The 12821-nt window shown below is 42.4% G+C and overlaps 1 protein-coding gene across 1 annotated transcript in view; it reads left to right on the plus strand.

Moving 5' to 3' along the window:
- Positions 1–12821, plus strand: part of THEMIS2 (thymocyte selection associated family member 2) — a 61676-nt gene that overhangs the window by 22353 nt on the left and 26502 nt on the right. Inside the window, exons 2-3 of the mRNA XM_033954506.1 lie at positions 7391–7528; positions 10066–10467. Of these exons, the coding sequence (XP_033810397.1) occupies positions 7391–7528; positions 10066–10467 (540 nt within the window). The remainder of the gene's footprint in view (positions 1–7390; positions 7529–10065; positions 10468–12821) is intronic.

Below are 12821 nucleotides of genomic sequence, written 5' to 3' on the forward strand. Positions count from 1 at the left end.
GGCTAGAACAGTGGTTCTTAACCTTGTTGGAGGTACTGAACCTCACCAGTTTCATATGCGTGTTCACCGATCCCTTCTTTATTGGAAAAATAAAATATGATTTTGACAAATTCAAAACATAGGTATACAGTGAGGGAAAAAATAATATCAATTTTGAAAACAAAAAAGTTCTCCTATATTTCGAATAATAATAACATAATAATGAAATTTACTGCAAATCAGTGTGACTTCTGCTGTTGCCTCTCAGAGACCAGTTCAGAAATGCGCGGCTTTACCTTGGCAAGTGCCACTCTCATGTCATTTTCGCAACAAAGTCTGTTCCTTTTCTTCGTTTTTATGTCCAGCATCCTCGAAAAGGATTGCTCGCAAAGATATGTTGTAACAAACGGTATGAAAATTTCCAGAGCTTTCTTAGCAATAACAGGGTACGTTACCAATTGTTGACACCAAAATGTTGAGAGTGTGTGTTGTTGTTCTGAAGAGTTGCTGTTGAACCTGGCTCTGCTGAATTTCAATGATTTCATCGAGGTATTCATCATTGACATCTGTTGTCTCAACACTGAATAACTGGATAGATGACTGAACGTGACCGAAGCACTATATGAGTCGGAGGTGTGTTTTGACCTCCGCCGAACCCGCGAGACTGACTCACCGAACCCCTGGGGTTCGGTCGAACCCAGGTTAAGAACCACTGGGCTAGAAGATGATACTAGACCCAAGAACAGAGTAAAGAGGACAAATGAGTGGCCTAGTGGTTAAAACTGCTGCCTCAGCGGTTTTGAGTTTGATCCCAGCCTGATCTCCAGAACTCTGAGCAAGTCACTTAATCCCTCCAGTGCCCCAGGTACCACAGTTGGAGTGTGAGCCTGCTATAGAATTACCAAGCGTCCGGATTTCCCCGGACCTGTCCGGGAGTCCAGATGGCTTTTCAAAACAAGGGACAGTGGATGGCATGGATAGGCAGACTAGATAGGCCCTATGGTCTTTTTTTTTTTTTTTTTCCAAATCTATTTTTATTTTATTAAAAGATTTTTTTCAAAACAATACAATGAGTCAAGAATAAAACAGACAATATTAAGTCGTCCGCGTGGTTCCTTCACCGAGACTTAAAGGCATCAAACAATACCCAATACATGTTACACCAGTGAAAAATATAACACTCGGTGACAAGCCGCTAATATCTTTTCAAGGGATGCTTGCTGGCTCTGTTCCATGCAGTGAGATGCCCTCTGTGTGCGTAAAATCATTTACCAGAAAGGCTCCCGGGAACTCTCTGCAGCATATATGAAAACAGAAATGAGGAAATCAGTTGGTAAGAACATAAGAGCCGCTTTACTGGGACAGACCGCAGGTCCATCAAGCCCAGTATCCTGCTTCCAACTGTGGCCAACCCAGGTCACAGTACCTGGCAGAAACCCAAAGAGTAGCAACATTCCAGAGCTGAGATTATGATGTCATAATGCCTCATTCCACCAATGCCTCAGAGCCAACCTCATCAGTGATGTCACAATGGCTTGATCATCCTATACTTGGCTCACATAAGAACATAAGAGCTGCCATACTAGGACAAATTGAAGGTCCATCAAGCCCAGTATCCTGTTTCCAACAGTGACCAACTCAGGTCCCAAATACCTAGCTAGATCCCAGATTTTATGCTGCTTTTCATAGGAATAAGCAGTGGATTTTCCCGAGTCTATCATAATAATGATAATATTAGTTGAGAACACCATTTGTTATCTCTCTTTACAGACAGGCAGGTGTAATTTCCGCAAGCTAATCCTAAATGGGCAGTTCTGGGTTACGAATAGTATTTCTCGATGTGAGAAATATTTTGGGAGGCAGGAAGTTATCAAAGTTTGCTACTGTTGACACGAGCTATTGTATCACAAGTCATGCTATTTCAGCACAGGCCCCATCTTATGCAATAAAACCCCTGTACTAAAATAACTCCTTTTGATGGTAGTCAACAATGACAACTTCCCCCCTTGTCAAAAGAACTAGGATACTGCAATTCGTTAGCGAGTGCTAAATCCATTAGCGCGTTTTTGTAAAAGGAGCCATATGGGCCTTAAGAACATAAGAGCATAAGAATAGCCCTACTGGGTCAGTCCTATGGTCCATCTAGCCCGGTATCCTGTCTTCACGGTGGCCAATCCAAGTCACAAGTACCTAGAAAACCCCCCAAATAGTAACAACATTCCATGCTTCTGACTCATGTCTGTCTCAACAGCACACTATGTCTACCACTTGTTATAAAAAGTGATAGGCAATTTTGAGTTTCATCATCCTTTGACTCAATATTGCACATAGCTTAAGATAATTAAATGCTGTTTAATAGGACCTGCAACACCAATTCCAATGGGTAGAATCACAGTGACATAGTAACATAGTATATGATGCTAGATAAGGACCAGTAAGGATTTTCTAGTCTGCCTAGTAAGAACATAAGAATTGGCGCTGCTGGGTCAGACCAGTGGTCCATCGTGCCCAGAAGTCCGCTCACACGGCGGCCCTCTGGTCAAAGACCAGCGCCCTAACTGAGACTAGCCCTACCTGAGTACGTTCTGGTTCAGCAGGAACTGGTCTAACTTTGTCTTGAATCCCTGGAGGGTGTGGTCCCCTATGACAGTCTCCAGAAGAGCGTTCCAGTTTTCTACCACTCTCTGGGTGAAGAAGAACTTCCTTACGTTCATACGGTATCTATCCCTTTTCAATTTTAGAGAATGCCCTCTCGTTCTCCCTACCTTGGAGAGAGTGGAGGTGGAGAGAGTTTGCCTAGCTGTCTATGCATCCCTCTAGGCCTTGGTTTAGGATTGTACCGGCCACTCCTTGCACTCCTCTGTGCCTTTAATATATGAATAATAATAATAGTTTATTTATATCCCGCAGTACCTTGCAGTTCAAAGCGGTCTACATCTAGAGAAGCTGTCAAACCCAGCGAGAATACATATATAAACACATGCCGCACTCAGACCATGTCGCTCTCAGACCATGTCTCAAAATTAGTGTCATCTTCCTTCTATTACCTCTGCCAACTAAAGTGCATCCGTGCTTATTTCTCAGAAAGCGATTTCGCCCAACTACTATATGCATTTGTACTATCCCGCTTAGATTACTGCAACGCTCTACTAGTGGGCTTACCCGCAAAAACACTCTCCCGGCTCCAAGGTGTGCAAAACGCCACTATCCCACTCCTAAAAAAACTTGGGCTTCCGCAACCATGTCACCCGTGCACTAACATCCATGCACTGGCTTCCTATCCAAAAACGATGCGCCTTTATGGCCTTTGAAAGAAACGAACTTCTGATAACCAGCCAACATGGTTTCTGCAGGGGGAGATTGTGCCTAACTAACTTATTGCACTTCTTCGAAGGAATTAACAAACGGATGGACCAAGGAGACCCCATAGACATCATATACCTAGATTTCCAAAAAGCCTTTGACAAGGTGCCTCATGAACGTCTACTCCGGAAACTGAAGAACCATGGGGTGGACGGAGACGTACCAGATGGATCAGAAACTGGTTGGCGGGTAGGAAACAGAGGGTAGGGGTGAAGGGCCACTACTCGGAGTGGAGGAGGGTCACAAGTGGTGTTCCGCAGGGCTCGGTGCTCGGGCCGCTGCTATTTAATATATTCAAAATTGATCTAGAAACAGGGACGAAGTGTGAGATAATAAAATTTGCGGACGACACCAAACTGTTTAGTGGAGCTCGGACTAAGGAGGACTGCGAAGAATTGCAAAGACACTTGAACAAACTAGGGGAATGGGCGACGAGATGGCAGATGAAGTTCAACGTTGAGAAATGTAAAGTATTGCATGTGGGAAGCAGAAACCTGAGGTACAAATATACGATGGGAGGGATTGAAGACCCTAGGCCTTCGCAGATAGACCACTCAACTCTCTTTATGCTGATACAAATAATATGAGGTTTAATAATCAAATAGTAATAGCTTACAGGAACAAATCACGCAGCATACAGAGTGATAGAGCATACGCCAGACTGGCCAGACTGATGGAGAACTTCCGATGAGTTCTGAAACTATGGTCCAGGGAGCTTTCTTTTATATGATTCTGGCAGCTCTGGCCCACGTTGGTGCATATTACATTTCACTCTTTCATTGGTTAATCATATTCATTATCTCATATATTAAGCTATGGATTAGTTAATATAAATTGAGTGATTCTGTGCCACGCCTTTCCTCATAAGCTTCTCCCTCACTTCCCCGTAAATGTCTTTTTAATATACCAAGCTTCTCTTTTGAGCACCTGGGCCTAACAGTTTTCCAGCTCTGTGGTTGGCCTTTTTGTACACTTCTGTCCGTGGTTCGTCTTTCCTAAAACTTTCATAAAGTCATCATGCTGCTTATATTTTTCATCAGAACTGTTTTTCTCTATAACCACGCTCTCTGTTTCTAGGAAAAAGCAGAAATGTCTTCCAGAGTTCACAGCCTCTTTCAGAGTTGACAATTTCTAGTCAGAGAGTCCGAGAGTCCATTTGCTTTTTCAGCAACCATTTTAGGTCTTAGTTGTACTGGCCTTACTTTGGCCTGCTACTGCTGTGACAGGGAGATTCTTGGGGGTCTTCACCTGAGCTTACAGGACTTTCCCCTCCCCCTCCTCAGGATGTTATTGAATAAGAGTACCCAAAAAAGAGACTTGTGGGTTATGGTGGACATGACAATGAAGCCGACAGCAAAGTACGCAGCGGCCGCTAAAAGAGCGAATAGAATGCTTGGTATAATCAAGAAGGGTATTACTACCTGAACGAAAGAAATTATTCTGCCATCGTATCGGGCAATGGTGCATCCGCATTTGAAGTACTGCGTCCAATATTGGTCGCCATACTTTAAGAAGGATATGGGGTTACTTGAGAGGGTTCAGAGGAGAGTGACACGTCTGATAAAAGGGATGGAAAACCTTTACATACGCTGAGAGATTGGAGAAACTGGGTCTCTTTTCCCTGGAGAAGAGGAGACTCAGAGGGGATATGATAGAGACCTACAAAATCATGAAGGGCATAGAGAGAGTAGAGAGGGACAGATTCTTCAAACTTTCAAAAAATATAAGAACAAGAGGGCATTCGGAAAAGTTGAAAGGGGACAGATTCAAAACGAATGCTAGGAAGTTCTTCTTTACCCAACTTGTGGTGGACACCTGGAATGCGCTTCCAGAGGACGTAATAGGGCAGAGTACGGTTCTGGGGTTTAAGACAGGATTGGACAATTTCCTGCTGGAGAAGGGGATAGATGGGTATAGATAGAGGATTACTGCACAGGTACTGGATCTGTTGGGCCGCCGCGTGAGCAGGCTGCTGGGCGCGATGGACCTCAGGTCTGACCCAGCAGAGGCATTGCTTATGTTCTTAAGACTTTCCACAAAATGGCGCCAAACTACATAGCATCTAAACTACAAATTTATGTCCCCAACCGATCACTGAGATCCCAAACAGAAAATCGGCTGGTCCAGCCACCTGGCCGTTCACTCACGTCTGAGACATCCCAAAGACGCTCATATTCTTACTACATACCCAGAATGTGGCACATCATCTCCCCATCTATTAGATCACTAGACAGTCTTTGGAACTTCAGAAAAACCCAGCACCTTAAAGACCCACATCTACACCATGACGGATGGATCTCAAAGACATGACCTAAAACCCCAAAAGGAATCTCACAAATACTCGCATGCCACCGCAAATATAACCTGAATTACTACTACATGCTCCAACAACAAACGTGCACCCACTTACTAAGAAAGCTATCTTACCTCCAAGTGATATCTACACTGAATGTGAATTTAAATCCACCCTATGCCCACTAAGTCAGTATTTTATGTCTGCATGTTATGTCTATACTGTAATCTAACCCCTTTGTCTATACTGTAAATACTGTAGAATCTGTATTTCTCACCTAAGTATGTCTTGTAACCCGTTCTGGGCTCCTTTGGAAGGACGGGCTAAATAAATGAACAAATAATTAAATAAAATGCCCGAAATACATCACTAAGATAATTTAAACAAATTTATCATATAAGTAAGTTTTCAGAAATCTTTTAAATGTTTGATATGTAGATGAGTTTAGTAGCAATGCACTTATGGTTTTACCCCAAATAATAAGATAAAGTTTTATCCAGGAATCTTTTAGATTGTAGATTTTTTTTTTTTGGGGGGGGGTTCTTCCCCCTCGTTTTTGTGCCAGTATATTCGTCAGTTTTAAAGTTTAGTTTTTGGTTGTTGTTGTTGTTTTTGTAAAACTTTGATGTTATTTTAATATTTGATGTCATTTTGGTTTTCTGTTTTAATTGTCTTTACCCTACTCAAATGCATTATGAATGTTAGCCCCTTTGAAACTTTGAAAAGGCGGGATAACAAAATTTAAATAGACTTCCTTTCAATGTAGGAAATGAGAACAAAGAAGCTCCACGTGTACATCGTAAGTTAATAGAAAATACAAAATGTTTGGAAAAGTAAATAAATGCAAAACCTAACAATGTCTTATAACATAGACATGCAAATTTGAATATAATCCTGGCTTTGGCTGCTAACCGATGTAATTTTTTATAATATGGGAAGATTTTGGCACGAAGCTGGCTTTTGAATTCTTGAATTTTTCTGATATTTCCATGTTGTCGCTGTATGGAGAACCAGGGGGTGGGGGAGGGAGAGGAGGGGGAGAGGGAGAGGGGAGGAGGGGGGTTGTTCTTCTTGGTATGTTGATTTGTAAAAACCTTGAGCTTGCCATTCACTGTAAGGATTTCATGTACCTTTGCTGTATTGAGCTCAGTAAATCTCCTTTGAACATAATATGGGATGATATGTTCAGATTTTATCAAACCAAAAATTAGTCGTACCGCTGTGTTTTGAATAATCCTTAATCTCTTGAAGGACTGTAAATATTACACTCCTATGGGGTTTGTAGGTTCAAAACCAGAACTACCTTTAAATGCCCCTACCAGAACAGGGAAAGTTAGCACTAGCAGCTCTGATACCAGGGATGCTCCAGAACTGACCACATTTTATGTGTATGACAGATCAATGAAAACAAAAACAAAAAACTGTGGGTACAGATGTTCTGGAGATAATTTATTATACACTGACATATAAAAACATGAAAATTCAGTTTAAAAAGTACAATGATAAAAAATACAGTGATAAAAATCCAACCAGACCCTATATGGTCCATATTTCGGCAAACACGCCTTCCTCAAGGGTTGAATGGTTTGCAAACTCACATATAAAGAATTGGACTGAAAACAGTCTATTGTCTTTAAACATGTGAGCAAAGAACACCACAGACAAGCTGAAGTAGAGAAGTGACAGCATCCATGAGGTTCCCCCCACTGTGACAAAGAGGATCACCTTGAGAAGTTGTTCTGATTATTTCCACAGGGTCCATCTATGAAATTTCCGGGAGTGAGTGCTGCCTGTCCACTGGGGACCTGATTAAGGTTATTGGTGTGGAGCTGAAGAAGGTTGTTTGTAGCGAAGAGCGTGGCCTGTTGTGGGATCTGTCACCAGACTTCAAAGGTGAATCTTGTGCAGGAGTTGGCATTATGTAAATTAACACCAATTAGATCCATTGCAAGCTTATTATCTCCCTGCCTCTTCCCTAACTCCTAAGCTTCTTCTCCCCCCACCCCATACCCCCCACTGCATCCAAATGGCAGCTTTGTTGGATGCAGATCATACCTCCCAATGTAATGGATGCTAATAGCGATTGTAGTAGGTTTCCGGGCCTTGCCATGTCTGTGTAGAAAGAACTGACGTTTCAGCCATCATGCTGTGGCTTTCTTCAGTGTATGCTGTGAGGTCTGCAGTGTGTCTTTCTCTATAGTGGGTTCACGAACCTGATTGAGAACAGGGCAGTCTGTGGGTCGAGAAATTTGAATTTTTGGCGGGAAAGTTTGTTGGGCTGACCTGATTGAAAACAGGAAAGGCTGCGGGTCATGAATTTGAATGCACCCACCCCCATCATAATCTGCTAATTTATCTTCTGCATATTCATTTTATTTCTGATTCTGGCACTCAAGCCCTGGAGTTGCTTCTGTCTGATGCGAAGTTGTTTTAACTCAAACTACAAGAGGTAAAAGAGATGCCAATGACACTTAGGGCTCCTTTAGAAATGCTGCGGGCGGTAGTTTTTCCGGTGCATGGGCTAAAAACTCTAGCACACCTTTGTAATAGGAGCCCTTAGATTCCATCAGCCCTGAAAGTCCCCAGACATAATAAATATTTATGATGAGGATTTGCATAATTTCCAAATAAGGGAAATTTGGATATTTTAGCCCACTTAAGTGGCTTGCAATATTTTTTAGAATTTAGAAACAATAATCCCCTGTTCCAAGAGCTTCCATTTTCGTTAGGTATCTGAGGCAACAGGCATCCGATAGGTAGATTTTCCAAACGCTAAATAAATTCCACTACATTAAATGAAACCTTCGCTAGATAACACATCTAAGTAAATCTAGCCCAAAATGACTTTGCTAAGATCACAATATAAGAACATAAGAGTTGCCATACTGGGTCAGACTGAGGGTCCATCTAGTCCAGTGGTTTCAAACTCGCGGCCCAGGGGTAACATGTGGCCCGCCAGGTATTATTTTGAGGCCCTCGGTATGTTTATCATAATCACAAAAGTAAAATAAAACAGTTTCTTGATCATCTGTCTCTTTAGCTATAAATTACAATATTATAATTAAGACTTAGCCAAAAGGAAAGATTTATAAACTATAAAGGCTGCAGCGCGGTAATGGCCCCGAAGCCCATAGAGATTTATAGGGCTTCGGGGCTGTTGCCACGTGGCTTTGTAAAACAGGCCCAAAGAGTTTTACCTCATGCAAATTGTCATTTCTTTAATAAGACATTAGTTATTTTTTTTCTGAGGCCCTCCAAGTACCTACAAATCCAAAATGTGGCCCTGCGAAGGGTTTGAGTTTGAGACCACCGATCTAGCCTTATATCTCACTTTCTGACAGCGGACAGTTCAGGTCACAAGTACCTGGCAGTGTCCTAAAAACTGTATTCCACAACAAAAAAAGAAAGCACAACTCCATGTATGACAATGCAAGACAAAAAGAGTGGGGAAGGGACACCGCACATCAGCCTCAAGGACAATCAATTTATTGAGAACATATACATTTTAAAAACATGTAAATATAAATAACTAAAATTATAAGAATATAAGAATAGCCTCACTGGGTCAGATCAATGATCTATCAAGCCCAGTAGTCTGTTCTCATGGGAGCCAATCCAGGTCACTAGTACCTGGTCAAAACCCAAGGAGTAGCAATATTCCATGCTACTGATACAGGGCAAGTAGTGGCTTCCCCCGTGTCTTTCTCAATAACAGACTATGGACTTTTCCTCCAGGAACTTGTCCAAACCTTTCTTAAAACCAGCTACGCTATCCGCTCTAACCACATCCTCTGGCAATGCGTTCCAGAGCTTAACTATTCTCTGAATGAAAAAATTTTTTTTCCTCCAATTGGTTTTAAAAGTATTTCCCTGTAACTTCGAGTGTCCCCTAGTCTTTGTAATTTTTGACAGAATGAAAAATCGATCCACATACTATCCAAAACATAAGGCAAGCTTTACAGAGAGTCTTTAGTCCTGGATCCCCAACACAGTCCGTGTTTCGACTTGAAAAGCCTTCCTCAGGGGTGTATAGATAAATCCAATAGATGGCGCCAGTATACTTTTAAAAAAGGAATGTGCTCAGTTCATAAAGAACTAGCAAAACAACGTTTTGCCCGGGCCAAAAAAAGCACTAAGCGCTATCAAATTGCATCTCGGCTTTTTTTTGGGGGGGTTTGAAAACCAGTGAGTTCTGGGCCAGACACGGTCCCATAGAGGCAAAGTTTGTGCGGGGCCAGGGTTGGGGGGGGCAGGATGGGGCATGGCTGTGGGCGGAGCAGGGCCGGGCCTCACGTCCTCTTTTTGGGGAGAAAAAATATGGTAACCCTAGCAGTAAGGGATCTTCATAGTAGGGTCACAGGTCTCCTGATAAAAATCTAAGCATCATAAAGGCAGTCAGGTCTTAATGGCTGATCTTTGCTTCTTTTCAGGTCTCTTCAAACCTATTCATGAGTATCCAACGCTGGAAGAACTTATCAGAGATGTGTTCCCTGGCAGGGAAAGGCCTCCCTTCCATTTTGCCTCCACTGTAGACTTTATGGTAAAGGAACAGATCATCATGAGGCATCAGCCTGTCTCCTTTCTATCGGAGGTTGAGTCCAAGGGTTGCAGGTATGCCCGTTGCAGGGTATATGAAGCAGCTGCGCAGATGTGCTTGCAGATCCCATTGTCCTGCCATGGAGATTTCTACCTATGCGAGGTGGAGCAGGAGTACACACTCAGCCAACTCCTGCAATCCAAAGCTCTGCTGAGCCACAGATTCACCTGTAGCACCATACCAGGGCACTCCGTATTCCTCTCTCCAGTCTATGAAGTCCAAGCCTTAATGCAGAGTGAGTATCCCACAGCGGGAAGGAGTTGTATGGAGAAGAAACAGAGGAAGTCTCTGACCCTTCCTGTCCTTTTATTCACCTGGTTTCTGGCAAAAAAAAAAAAAGTGGTTTGTCAAAAAGATTATCACCCCCCCCCCATAATTATATCCAAAAACTACAATCATATTGAGAACTGAAAAATACATTCCAACTCGCCCTTCCACCCAACCACCCTGGACGTGTATGACCATAGGGCAGGGGTAGGGAACTCCGGTCCTTGAGAGCCGTATTCCAGTTGGGTTTTCAGGATTTCCCCAATGAATATGCATTGAAAGCAGTGCGTGCAAATAGATCTCATGCATATTCATTTGGGAAATCCTGAAAACCCGACTGGAATACGGCTTTCAAGGACCGGAGTTTCCTACACCTGCCATAGGGCATAATCAGCGATCACCTGAGCATTGCTAATGCAGAAACATGCCTGTATGTTTAGACCAGACATGGGGAAACAACGGCCCGCGGGCCATATCCGGCTCATTTAGTTGTTTAATCCGGCCTGCCGAACCCCCCTTTTATTAAACTGTGTTAGTGTTTTTTTAGCGCCGGGAGCCACGCTGAATGTCCCGCACTGCTCCCGACGCTCTTAGAATTCCTATGAGCGTCGGGAGCAGCAGCAGCATTCAGCGCAGCTCCCGGCACTAAAAGCCGCTAGCGCAGTTTAATAAAAGGGGGGTTCGGCGGGCCGGATTAAAGTATGAGTTCCCTTCTTCTTTTTCATTTTAAGTTCCGTTTTTTTTTCCTTCTTGGGCTTCCTATGACCTTACGTTTTCATGCTTTGCTACCTTTTAAAGACCAAAACCTTTTATGTTATGACGTTTATATTTAATTTATATTAGTTCACACAAACCCTCCATCCATCTGCTCTGGGTCTGTCAAATTTAAAAACTCAATGTGGCCCACGAGTCAAAAAGTTTGCCCACCCCTGATTTAGACAAACCCCTGAACTCTATAAGAAGAGCAAATAACAACTGCATGTGCAAATTTCAGCGGACACTGAACTTGCTTGGGCAATTCATTTCAATATCAAGCCAACTAGCATTGCTTGTTAAGAACCCAATTATTGAGGCTAACTGGATCTAATTAAAATTGACATCTGTAAATTTAGGCATGGGAACCACACCTCAGTTTTATGAGTGGTTCCAAAAAGGGGGGCATGGAAATAGAAGGGTCATGGGCGTTCCTTCAAGTTGCGCTCGTAGCTGTAAGATAAGGGGGATCTGCACCTAATTTATGTACAAGGATTTATACCACGTAAAAATGGCTGCACGTAAATCTAGGTGCAGATTATGGCGCTAAGTGTTATTCTATAAATAAGAACATAAGAGTTGCCATACTGGGACACACCGAAGGTCCTTCAACAGTGGCCAACCAAGGTTTCAAGTACCTGGCAGAAACCCAAAGAGTAGCAACATTCCAGAGATTGTGATGTCACAATGCCTCTTTCCACCAATGCCTAAGAGCCAACCTCAGCAGTGATGTCACAATGGCTTGATTGTCCTATTTGGCTCACATAAGAACACAAGAGCTGTAATACTGTGACAGACAGATGGTCCATCAAGCCCAGTATCCTGTTTCCAACAGTGGCCAACCCAGGTCCCAAGTACCTAGCTGGCTCCCAAATAGTAAAAACAGATGTTATGGTGTTTATCCTAGAAATAAGCAGTGGCTTTTCCCAAGTCCATCTTAATAACGAGTTATGGACTTTTTGTTTTAGGAAGTTAGCCAAACCTTTTTTAAACCCTGCTAAACTAACTGCTTTCACCACATTCTCTGGTAACAAATTCCAGAGGTTAATTACACATTGAGTAAAGAAATATTTTTCTCTGGTTTGTTTTAAATCTACTACTAATATTTTTGGAAAGAATAAACAAAGGATTCACATCTACCTGTTCTACTCCACGCAATATTTTATAGACCTTTATCATATCTCCCCTGACACCTAAGTTTGAGCACCATTTATAGAATAGCACTCGGCATCTTTTTTTTTTATGCACAGATTTATTTTTTTGGGGTGCCATTTATAAAATCCAGTACAAAGTGTTTAAATACAGCATTGCTTCTGCACAAACCTGCCTATATTCTGGACAAGGCAAAGTGGGTTTAGAAGAAGTACAACTGAGGTTAAGGATAGTAAGAGTGGATCTTTCCTTACTGTTGGTTCAGTTAAAATGATTAGAAACAGGCTAACCCTGTAAAGCTAAATAAAATGGTAAAGTCTAGGTTTAAGAATAAAATGGTAAAGTCTAGGTTTAAAGATTAATGGCCTCTTCTATCAAACTGCGCTAGCAGTTTTTAGCGCAGAGAGCCGCGCTGAA

Source organism: Geotrypetes seraphini, chromosome 8, assembly GCF_902459505.1.
Source record: "Geotrypetes seraphini chromosome 8, aGeoSer1.1, whole genome shotgun sequence".
Classification (NCBI taxonomy): domain Eukaryota; kingdom Metazoa; phylum Chordata; class Amphibia; order Gymnophiona; family Dermophiidae; genus Geotrypetes; species Geotrypetes seraphini.